General features: G+C 41.1%; 1 protein-coding gene, 1 long non-coding RNA gene and 1 pseudogene across 4 annotated transcripts; 1 reads left to right on the top strand and 2 right to left on the bottom strand.

Annotated features, from left to right (window-relative positions):
- The first annotated feature begins 2 nt into the window (after positions 1-2).
- On the top strand, positions 3-3,355 carry LOC135352446 (uncharacterized). Of its 3 annotated transcripts, XR_010399792.1 has the most exons (7): positions 3-667; positions 734-768; positions 1,431-1,507; positions 1,766-1,861; positions 2,291-2,462; positions 2,614-2,964; positions 3,080-3,355. It is a non-coding gene; the product is annotated as an uncharacterized LOC135352446 (long non-coding RNA). The 3 variants fall into 3 exon arrangements; XR_010399791.1 differs by having other exon boundaries at positions 3-768; XR_010399790.1 differs by lacking the exons at positions 3-667; positions 734-768 and having other exon boundaries at positions 1,210-1,507.
- Positions 3,356-4,082: 727 nt separating this feature from the next.
- Positions 4,083-5,752, bottom strand: LOC135352395 (DNA primase large subunit-like; annotated as a pseudogene).
- On the bottom strand, positions 4,997-10,061 carry LOC135352387 (ADP-ribosylation factor J-like). The gene is made up of 8 exons (XM_064551576.1): positions 10,025-10,061; positions 9,640-9,771; positions 9,341-9,489; positions 9,144-9,230; positions 5,651-5,944; positions 5,479-5,589; positions 5,333-5,422; positions 4,997-5,268 (listed from the first exon to the last, which is right to left on the bottom strand). Exons 1-5 carry the CDS (start codon positions 10,059-10,061, stop codon positions 5,849-5,851), a joined length of 501 nt encoding a protein of 166 aa, XP_064407646.1. The 3' UTR covers positions 4,997-5,268; positions 5,333-5,422; positions 5,479-5,589; positions 5,651-5,848.
- Positions 10,062-12,339: the final 2,278 nt, after the last annotated feature.

The raw sequence follows: 12,339 nt of genomic DNA, 5'->3' as shown, positions 1-12,339 counted from the left end.
TGTGCGTGTTCTATATCTATATCTGTATCAGTGGTGTATGAAGCAATTTCACAATAGGGGGGGGGGCTCGAGTTTTTTAAATGGAAAAAGTACGCCTATCAATAGGTCGACAAGATGCATTGGAGTTGTGTATAACTCTTCAGTCACTGTCTCACATGAACAAAGCCAACAACGACACTATACTACTCTAACACAGAAATCTATAGAGAGCTAACCACTATATATATATATGCATTCACAATTAAGGATATCCATGCTCGAGGAATCGTATATATTATATATAATTATATATAATATTATATGCATGTTACTATTTTGGAGGATTAAGTCCACGAAAAGTGTTCGTTAATAAGAATTACCTGCTATCATGCAAATATTTAAAGGCGTGGCTTCCGGTAAGCAGTCATTCCGCGAACATTGTGCAACGAAATGGCTTTTAGAGGCCAATCCACGAAATATAAGTGCCTCGAAAATTTCGCGCTATACGGTATATGCATGTTACTATTTTGGAGGATGATATTTAATAATGAGCTGAATATACATGTATATAACCGGTTCCTCCACCCCCTCACGGACGGCATCCAGATAAATTTACTTGGGAGGCCTCCCTCCCCGCACCATGAAGGGGGATATAAGAATTGCCCTCCATTGTTTTGGAGGAACCAGCGTGAGTCATTTTTAAGTGCATGGTGGTTCGACAAATTAACATGTGCTTTACTTCTCTGTTGTGCAGTCGGTGGACATCCCATGGGCGAAGGGAAGGGAGGGGTTAGTACCATCCACTCACAATAATTATTGTATAAGTAAACCATTATACTTTCTGTATCGGGTTTGCCTTCATTACATTTTTTAATGAACTCTCAGCAAAATGGCCTTAGAAAAAAAATATATAATTACAAAGTGTAAGTTTTTAATTTGTTCCTGTTTTTAGAATATTGTGTGATGTGCTGGCACCATGCATGCACTTTGTCTGCAGGTTGAATCAAAAAAAAAAGAGTAGTGACTGTATGTACTTGTGTTGGTTAATTGTATTTCTAATTAGAGTCTTTGTGTGTACGTATGTGTGTGAATTGATTTTAGCCAAATCACTCAAATGCTGTCTACATTGTGTTGCATGCACTGTACTGAGCACAATATATAGAACCTCTCACAAGAAGGTGCATGATCACCATGATGGCAAGTAGATCCCCTCCAACCAGCTGGTTCAATTGTTGAACACCCACTCACTGACATTAGACCACATTTGCCAGTAGCTATACCTTTGACCCAATAGCCAACAACGATCCTGATAACGCAAAAAGAGTGATTCTAACCAATTGCTAAATCTATATAATATTTTATACACATCCATTATTATATCCACGATTGCATGCACAAGCACACTTCTTGTAATACACTTGTGTCATGCACTGTCATCCACTCCTTTACAGACGCCTTCGTTCTCTACCCCACCTCCTGAGCAGCCACAAACATCCCTGCAGGTTCATCTGGTCCATCAGCAGAAACCGTGAGGGCCATGTATATATTAATGTGAATGCATGTAGTGTTCCGTATTATGTTAGTTACATTCAAATGTTTGTTAGTCATGCAATGTGTGTTGCAAGTGTTTTGTGGTCAGGTCAATAGGATCGAAGGAATTGACAGCCGAGGCTCCATTAATTTGGGGAATTGTGCATATAATTATACATTAACTATAACAATAATTATGAGCTGAGTATATATCTCAACTTGAGTTATGTAACTGGTTCCTATCACTCCCTCACAGGTCCCAAAAAATGCATTTGGGCGGCCTTTATCCAGGCGTGACTATATAGGAGAGGTTAAGGAGGCCCTCCTAATCCTCCCTTGTTTCGGGGAAAGCGTGAGTCATTATTAAGGGTATAGTAGTAGTTCAGTCGATTAACTTGTGCTATACTTCTCCGTTGCATATACATGTATATATAGATTGTGATTAACCTGGCACAGGCCCTAACGAGCAAAGCCGCGGCTGAGGTTCCTCCACCCCCTCGCAGGCAGTGCCCTTAATTACTTAGGAGGCCTCCCTTTTTTAAAACACTCCGGTATTATACTATGTAACCATAGAGTTTGTTGTGTCTTTCCTCTACCCTGTATGTACGTAGTCCTAGCTTGCTCTGTCTCTGAACTTTAGTGTCAGTACATACGCACACTGGCACTGTATGCTAGGAGGTACGCACACTGGCACTGCATAAGAGATATAGGTATACCTTCAGAGTTTGCGTTGACTTTGTGTACATGCATGCATGTATATTTTGTATGTATCTACTCGTAGATTTGAAGAACTACAAGACAAACACAAAGACAGCTGGTTTCACGCCCGAGGAGAGACAGGACTTCACAGAGCTACTGGAGGAGAGTTTCGTGGACACCTTCCGTCACCTGTATCCCGACCTCGCTGGAGCGTACACTTACCAGTTCAACACCAGAGCCAAGAACACTGGCTGGTGAGTGCTTCTGCATTACTCTAGAAAGAGTGTAATTTCATTGTGTGTGTGTGTGAGCAAAGCTGTATAGTTACAGCGGAACCATTAATTTTTATAACACAAAACATTTGGGTTTGTCCATTATAATTACCGTATATCTTCTAATTTATAGGACACTTCTAATTACCCCGGACTCTCTTTTGGGCAATTTTCGTTGTTCTAATACAACGGACACTCCAGTGCTTTAATATTACTAAAATTAATATCCGGACAATACTTTGAAAAGTTGAGTTACATTCACAGACGGCAAGTAAGACTTAGAGTGCTGCAGTTAGATAGCTATAGTTTTAGATAGCTAGTGCAACTATTCAATCGCACAGTGTTCTATTAAACTTAGCTATCTCGCATGCAGCTGCTTGCTTGTTCTAATTATTCCGGACACTTCACATGCTCTATAAAAATCTGTTCCAATTATACCCGGACAATTTCCAAAATAATTATTTTTTGCTGTCCGATAAATAAGGTATGTAGGAGGTGGGCTTTTTATATCGTAGATGGTTAAGAGTGGCCATTAAGTACATTACTGTTTAATAATTATTATGATTATTATTATGATTATTACATTTCTTTTTCTTCAGGAGACTGGATTATTTCGTGGTGTCTGAGCGGCTCCTCCCTCATGTAACGATTCGTAATGAGGTGTTTGGGAGCGACCGTTGCCCATTGGTGATTGGATTGACAGACCACACCCACAAGAGAATGACGAACCCTGAATTGATTGGCTATCACTAGCTGCATTTAGCCATTATACGACTATCTAACATAGAATGCAAACAAATAACAGTTAATGTGAGCACTTTTACTTAATATGTTCTGGTGATGACTACGTTTTTCATCTTTCTCCCTCTATTTTCTATCTGGTTGCCATGGTGTTGCAAGATGTCCACTCATGAGTCGTGAAGGGATAATATAATTATTAGGCTAGGTCAAGTATAATTAATAATTTATTACCCATTAAATTAATTAGCTTCTGGTGAATAATCAGCTAGGAGACTTAGAAAGGGCGGCTAATTTATGAGACACAGACCATCAGATTCACTGCCCACTTTATACAAACCACTTCCGGTGACCCAAAGTAGCGCTTGGGTTATTTATTCACGGGGCTCCGGAGCTGGTGGTTGGGTGTCGGGAAACTGGCATCTGCCATCAGAGCGCTACTTTATCCAGAGTTCTGTAACTCACAGTATGCACTGCTCGGTGTGGTGTACTTTATGCTGCCCTCGAAAGCAGTACTTATGCTACCTTAAAAAGTAGTACTTATGCTGCCCTCAAAAAGCAGTACTTATGCTACCTTAAAAAGTAGTACTTATGCTGCCCTAAAAAGTAGTACTTATGCTGCCCTCAAAAAGCAGTACTTATGCTACCTTAAAAAGTAGTACTTATGCTACCCTAAAAAGTAGTACTTTACCCCCTAAGCAGTTTCTGGCCAGACCGCTTTTTTTTTTTAAACGTTAGCACTGACTGAATTGGCTCAGTATCCTATAATTATCTGCTATGCTTGTCATTATAGTATAGTGACTCAGAGAACTGATCTTTCGCTAATGACAAGTGCAAGTGGCACACGCAACACAAAAACGTATACACAGCGGATCAAAGAGTGTTTACTACTAGAGAGCATGTGGTATACATACAGGTGGTAGGATATAACTGGTGGTAGAATATAGCTAGAATTGGTCCATTTCTTCTTCAAAGTTCTGCATGTCTTGAATTGATATATCTCCACAAAAATCATCCTCTGCTTTCACTTCAGTCTTTACAGTTGGCAGTCTTGTCTCTTGTTTACCACCAGTGTGCCCACACTGCATTCGGCTCTCCCGGAAAAATACTGAGAGGGGTGCTCCAAACTGAAAGGGGCAGCTTCAATCTGAAATGACAAACCAGTATTATAAACAAATAAAAACAGCAGAAGGATTTATTAACTCACAGCATGAGTGATCTCATAGTATTTCTGACAGGCTAGTTGGTAGTGGTCATCCTTCAGATAGGCGGTGATGTTAGTGACTCCTTTATGTGAAACTCCATGAGTGGTGAGTATATGTCGAATGTGACTATCATCCCAGTGACGAAAAGGACACCCTATAATTATATACAGACAAGTATGAGAGAGTACAAGAGTATTGTAGGTGAGCTCACCGTGATGGTCTCCTTGGCCTGGATTGTTGGAGAGAATGATTTTGAGGCAACTGTATAGGGAGTGTAGTTGGCCCTCTTGCCCTCTTTACCATAGCTGTGTCTCACATTGTATGCATACTGCTTCTCAAACTGTGGGAACAAAAACAAATCAACACCAAATCAAATGTACAACATGTGCCTATAATAGTGTACACCTTCTCTGGTTCCATTTTCTTGACAAACTCTGCTCTCCAGAAGGCCATAGCTTGGTCCAGTGTGAGTCCAATGCTCTTGAGGAACAGTCCGTACTGTAGACGACCGAAGTGCCTCAGATGGTATTCTTTGCGCAGGGTCTCATACAGGGAGGAAAGGACTGCTTCGAGACTTACACAAATTATATAGGGAATCTATATATAACCACACGTACACACAAATCTACGCTGTACAACAAAAATGCAAGCCATGGTTAATTATTTAACTAATCTGAAGCACATGCACAAAGACTCACGAAGTCAATCTGGGCCAGTGAGATGCTTCCCTGCAGATTCTCTCCCACACTGGAGAAGTCCTCACCAAGGTAGCGATGTTTGATGGTCTTGAGCATGGGGGCAATCCTCTTATCATCATCCACCACTGGTAGGTGGTTGCGGGTCTTCTGCAGGGGAAGAAGAAATGAAGTAGATGATGGGTACGTACAGAGAGGGGTGTGTTTTACTTACCACTAGTTCCTCAGAAAGCTTCTGTCTGAACTTGTTGCACACCAAACGAGCAATCATTTCCTCATTGTTGACGGATATGTACACAGCGCCCTGAGGGGACGGTAGGTTACACACAGACACACAGTGCTTGCAGAATGGAAGCTTACACTCTTGATGACCACTTGTCTGCTCTGAACCAAGTCCAGGGCGTCAGCAAATGGTACAATGTAGAAGCTGTCAGGACTATCTCAATAGAAATTCAGTTCTTCATCCTTCAGCTGGCCAAAGAATTTGAGCATTTATTTATATTTGCCTAAAAATTAATAGTTATAGACTCACCTCACTGTCTTCCCTGCTGACAACATCAAAGTTGAAGTCATCTTTGTAGCTGTTAAAGAACTCTGCTCGCTCGGAAAACCCTAACAATTCTCTAAATCTCATTCTCAGCAACTCTGTTTCTAGCCTGAAACCTGAAGATGTCTCAAAACAGAAGAAGGGGGTGGGGCTCACTATTTCTGCACATGCGATTGATTGTGACTAAACCTCGTGGTTGAAATTCAACTCTGTGGAGAAACTCCAACATGGTGGCTTGTCCTTCCAGCCTAAGCGACTGGTAAGTGGATTGTTGTGTACCTATAGTGGGTATAATCATAGTAACTTTTGTGCTAATAATTATTTTATGTATGTAACTAGCAAGCGTGAGTTGTTGCTGTTCGGCATTCTGCATTCTGCAACATTTCAGTCTGCAACCTATTAACAATTATTGCTGTTTTGCAGATGTCTCAACTCTTAATTGACAACACAAACCAGCGAGATTGATGTGACCGACTGCTGAATGTGCCAGCAGATACACAGCACTAGATTACTAACAGAAGCACTCAAATAAACAAGTGAGTCAAATACAAGTGAAGGAACATTATTCAGTATGTTCTATAAAACTGCATGCTAACGATCACTGTTGTTTTGCAGATGTCTTTCACATTTCAATTCTTAGTGACAACACAGCGAGACTGACTACTGCTGCGTATGTGGAGGTGCAATAAAAGCTCTATATCATTATATGGACTGAACAGTGCAGTGTTGGAAGCAAGCACACGTTAGACAAGTGAGGAATATTATTCCGTATAAAATTATAGTCTTATGATGTAGCTATAGTTATTTAGCATAATTTCATGCATGAATTATAATTGTTGTAATACTTTTAAATTAACTCAAGTGACAATATATAATTAATTATATTCTTTTTTCTCCCATGCAGGTCTTAACTCTGCAAGAGTGTACTGGAGCTACGTTGTTTCCCAAGGGGTAGTCACTCCAATGCCATTGAAATTTGTAAACAAGAGTCTCTACAGTATGATGGGAGTTCAATGAAGTTTTGGATAACACCTGCATGTCTTGTTGTTATTGTCTGTTGGTCACCACCTGGGCACTCCCCTGGACTCTGAGACAACCCTCAGTTGTGAGAAGTAGGTATTGTCTTATGTTTGTGGTTTTGTGGAGAGAGTACAGTGTGCATAATTAGTGTCTGCATGTGTAGTGCTTTGTGACAGCATTGAACACTTATCACTTTGAATATTCATGCAGACTGATGAAATAATAATGGTCTGTTGCTTGCAAGTTCGTTCCCGTTTCTATGCTATCAAGATCGTGACAGAAATGAAAGTAGTGTGACTGTCTCTCTTCCTTCGACTGAGCTCTGTACGTATCAGGTGAAATAAATACAGATATTACAGTTTGCCCATTCACTGTCCATTAGTGCATGCAAAGTAATGTCCCACTGCAAGGTATCTAAGTTTGTTCATCATTGTTAGAATATTCCATAGCTGAGAAGAAACGCTCTCGATGTTTCAATGCTTATACATAATTATATGATTGATTTTGATGGGGTACACACTCAGAACAAGTGTTATGGGCAAAGTGTATGACTGTCAGGGTTCTATCTGTTTTATTGTTTGGGAGAAGGTAAATTGAATATAAAGGAAGTTTGGAGAGGGTCCCCCTATAGGGAACATTTTTCATATGGATTCTCAGAATGAAAGCCTGATGCCATTTATATAGCTTTTGAAATTAAGAATTTGCAGATAGTAAAGTATCCTCTGTATAATGCCTATAGGGGGTTCGAGAGCTGGAATCCCCCTCCTGCATGTTAGTATATAATCTTTCCATCAAAATGGAAAACGTTGAAGACCAGAGCTATAGTTGAAGATGATCGGTTTTTGAAAGATTTCCACACGTGGTGGTAGCCTACATTAATAAGAGTTGCACCTTGCCAACCTCTGAGCCCTCCTATACTTGTCTAAAATTGCTACGCCTTGCACTATTGCATGTCTTAAATCAGATAGGATACTGAGTGACATTGGTGTGTTAACGTAACCCCATGTTGTAAGGACAACAATGGAGGAAATGCTAGATCCAATAAAGCCAATGCTATTGTGTGGTTAATTAGCAATTGTCCAGTTCATTCTTATGGCAACAGTAGGAGGACAAGTGCTGTGGTCGACTTCCCTCATGACCCCTTTAAACAATCCAACAAACTAAAACTTACCGGGGGAGTTCGTAGTAGCTGCTTGGAAGTTTTATGAACGGGGGTGGTTGTTCTAAAAGTATTTTCATGGTATAAAGGCAAATAAATAAATAATTCAGACATTCGTGATACTACAACTATATCCCTTTAGACTTCAAAATCACGTAGAAACTTCCTAAACAGTGCCTACCATAATTATAGCAGGTATAAATTTGGGGAGCCTAATATTTCGCAAAGAGGCAATTCTTATCTATATTATTGGTGATTTTTAATTTGATAATCGTGCTGTGTGGTATTATTGACCTCATGCGATACTGTGGCTCAACCTGGCTAAAAATCAAGCAAAAAAAAAATTGGTGCTATTTTTAATTTTGGCGCCCCTCACCTTTTGAATTGGCATATTGCCATGGTTGCTATAAATTCTCACCCTGACGTTTAATCTTGACTTCTGCTCATCTCTGACTGATTGCAGCTGAAATTCATTTGTCGCCAAATGCAAAAATTTCTGGTTTTGATTATATACATTTGAAACTGGAACACTTTTGTGCTTGTCGTATAATAAAGCTGTGTTCTCATTTTTACTGCATTTACTAGTTTTTGGAGTTATTATTATTGAATTCTTAAAGCCCCCAGCCCACAAATCGCGGCCGTTATTCTGAATTAAAGTATACTTACAGAAATGACACAATGTATTAGTTCAGTAAACATAAGTTACAAAGTGATTTTGATTCTTGCTATTCTTCGCAACCTTTCTGCTGTGTGTCATGAGACTAGATTCAGACATGCATCTTAATTATGTACGGCTAGTAGAAGGCAGGATCTGTACATTGTAACGTGTTAGTGTAGATATTGGCAAACACTGAAGCGCAGTTGAGAACTCAAACTCATGGATTTTTATCGAGGTTACATAACTTATGATGTACATGTAAGTCAAGTGTTCAGTGGGTATGCCTATGATTGGAAGCAGATTAGTTTTTAGACGATGCCTTTACACTCTTGAGTACCCAGTCTATCCCATCATGCATGTTGAGATCAAAGTTATTCATGGCACATTGTATATGTATGTATACTGCTCTCAAATGCATGCTGTAAGTACTGCAGTTGGTCTAAGTCTGGTATTATACTTAAATTAGCAACTACTCACTTTTTACCATCTACCCTTTACAGTGAGTAAACATCAAAGCATGTACAATTACCTAGTACGTATAATAATTCCAATAGGCACAGCTCTATGGTACCCAAAACCAGACTCAATGGTACAATATTCTAATATTCTCGCTGATAGCTAGGGCTAAGTGTCCTACTCACCGCAATCCCTTCTTCAGTTTTGGCCGAGCATGGTTGTATCTGCCATCGTCTGTCAGTCAGCTCAGTTAGCTTCATATCGTTGCTGATCTGTGGGGAATGAATTACATGCAATGATGATCACACAATTCTTGTAGGTACATCAGTCATGTAACTATAAGGTCTACTCTCAGCTAGAATAAACGGAATAGTACACTTACATCATCAGCTTTTAAAGCCATCCCTAGGTCTTGTTTATTTGCAAACACTAGTACGGGTACTCCAGTGAGTTTATCCTCCACCAGAAGCTCATCCAACTGTACTCGTGATTCTTCTAGTCTACCAGAATCAGTGCTATCCACAAGTAGATCTGAGGTGTCAATGATGTGGGTTTAGCAGGTTTGACCATAATTATATAGACTAAAATTATAGCCGTACATTTGTATATTATTTTGTACATACATGTAGTACAATCCTGGCTATAGACGTGACAGAGTATGTTTATATCTTATATACTTACGCTGACACTTCCTGTTGCCTGCATAAATATAGTTTGCTGTTGGGTTGGCGGCGCTTTGAGCACTGGAGCACCGCAACAACCATCTTTTTGGTGAAGATCTCACAAAACGATTTGAGATATAAAAAATGAGGACTGTAAAAGAAATCGTGGCAGTGGGAAGTGGTCTTCAAGAAGGGCTGAAAGCAGTGGGCAGCGGAACTCAAGAAGGCGGTTCTTGTGTCAGCCTATAGGCATGGTGAGATGCTAACTGTGCTCTCTTGTTATAAACTGTTGACATAGCATTGGGCTTTTGAGATTATATTGAGCAAACTGTCTCAAAATTTGTGAATAGAATTTTTAGGGAGTTAGAAAAGCATTATTATAGTACACTGTGCCTCCTCCCTACTTCCCACACTATAATAGTTAATCAATTTTTCACACATTATTTAATGGAATAAGGGAGACCGAAATATCATTTGACGTCAATCCAAACGTACAGCTAGCATACAAAAAAAGCAATTAAGCTGTACTGATTTTGACGTAAAAAAACACACCTATGACCTACATGTACATGTACATGTGTGCTAGCTGTACTTTTGTATATAGCAAAGACGGGATAATTATTGATAACAAGCATCTGGGAAACAATCAACTTCATTATAATAATTATTATTAATTAAGCTCCAGCTGTTGACTGATCACTGGGGTTTAGTAGCGGTCCATTGCCCTGTCACAGCTAGCATACATTGCACATGTATTATTAAAAATGGGGTATTGATAACAAGTACCGTATAGCGGGAAATTTTCGTCGTTTTTCGAGGGCAGAGCATTTAAAACTGGGATAAACTCCCATGCACCGGTATTTCACATGCAATGCTATTGGTGGGTGTGGTTTCCTGGCATTGAACCGCGAATATTAGAACCCACGTAACTTTCTGCTGAGGGCTCTGGAGCCAAATTGCACCAGCAAAAATTTCCCGCTATGCATTGTAGGAAATAAAGCTCCAGCTGTTGACTGATAACTAGGGTTTAGTAGCGGTCCATTGCCCTGTCACAATGATCCCATCATCCCTCACATTCATCCAGCTAGCCCTCCCACTCCACTCTCCACTCAGCTGTGACATCTGTGACCCCAATAATTGTATTTTTACGGAGATAATTTTGATCGGTAGCCTAGCCAGACTGTTGTCTTGTCCCACTACATGGAATTCCAATTTAGTGTATATGCAAATATTCTATAGTCCTTTGAAAGTAGAATGTCTGCGTGTATGGGCCCAGGGGTAACAAGCTGTTCCACTAAAAACCATTTTCACCTTGTTTGCAGAAATGCTGACATGCAGTGTGTAGACTAGTGTACAGAGCCTATAGTGTGGTCCCACTGTGTGCACTGTAGCTGGTGTATAGAGCCTATAGTGTGGTCCCACTGTGTACACTGTAGCTAGTGTACAGAGCTTATAGTGTGGTCCCACTGTGTGCACTGTAGCTAGTGTACAGAGCCTATAGTGTGGTCCCACTGTGTACACTGTAGCTAGTGTACAGAGCCTATAGTGTGGTCCCACTGTGTACACTGTAGCTAGTGTACAGAGCCTATAGTGTGGTCCCACTGTGTGCACTGTAGCTAGTGTACAGAGCGTATAGTGTGGTCCCACTGTGTGCACTGTAGCTAGTGTACAGAGCCTATAGTGTGGTCCCACTGTGTGCACTGTAGCTGGTGTACAGAGCCTATAGTAGTGTGGTTCCACTGTGTGCACTGTAGCTAGTGTACACAGAGCCTATAGTGTGGTCCCACTGTGTGCACTGTAGCTAGTGTACGGAGCCTATAGTGTGGTCCCACTGTGTACACTGTACCTAGTGTACAGAGCCTATAGTGTGGTCCCACTGTGTGCACTGTAGCTAGTGTACAGAGCCTATAGTGTGGTCCCACTGTGTGCACTGTAGCTAGTGTACAGAGCCTATAGTGTGGTCCCACTGTGTGCACTGTAGCTGGTGTACAGAGCCTATAGTGTGGTCCCACTGTGTGCACTGTAGCTGGTGTACAGAGCCTATAGTAGTGTGGTTCCACTGTGTGCACTGTAGCTAGTGTACACAGAGCCTATAGTGTGGTCCCACTGTGTGCACTGTAGCTAGTGTACAGAGCCTATAGTGTGGTCCCACTGTGTGCACTGTAGCTAGTGTACAGAGCCTATAGTGTGGTCCCACTGTGTGCACTGTAGCTAGTGTACAGAGCCTATAGTAGTGTGGTTCCACTGTGTGCACTGTAGCTAGTGTACACAGAGCCTATAGTGTGGTCCCACTGTGTACCCTGTAGCTAGTGTACAGAGCTTATAGTGTGGTCCCACTGTGTGCACTGTAGCTAGTGTACAGAGCCTATAGTAGTGTGGTCCCACTGTGTACACTGTAGCTGGTGTACAGAGCTTATAGTGTGGTCCCACTGTGTGTACTGTAGCTAGTGTACAGAGCCTATAGTGTGGTCCCACTGTGTGCACTGTAGCTAGTGTACGGAGCCTATAGTATGGTCCCACTGTGTGCACTGTAGCTGGTGTACGGAGCCTATAGTATGGTCCCACTGTGTGCACTGTAGCTTGTGTATAGAGCTTATAGTGTGGTCCCACTGTGTACACTGTAGCTAGTACATACAGAGCCTATAGTGTGGTCCCACTGTGTGCACTGTAGCTAGTGTACAGAGCCTATATAGTGTGGTCCCACTGTGTGCACTGTAGC

This window comes from Halichondria panicea, chromosome 1 (assembly GCF_963675165.1).
Source record: "Halichondria panicea chromosome 1, odHalPani1.1, whole genome shotgun sequence".
Lineage (NCBI taxonomy): Eukaryota > Metazoa > Porifera > Demospongiae > Suberitida > Halichondriidae > Halichondria > Halichondria panicea.
Note: the sequence above shows the minus strand (reverse complement) of the source record. Positions and strands in the feature narration are given on the sequence as shown.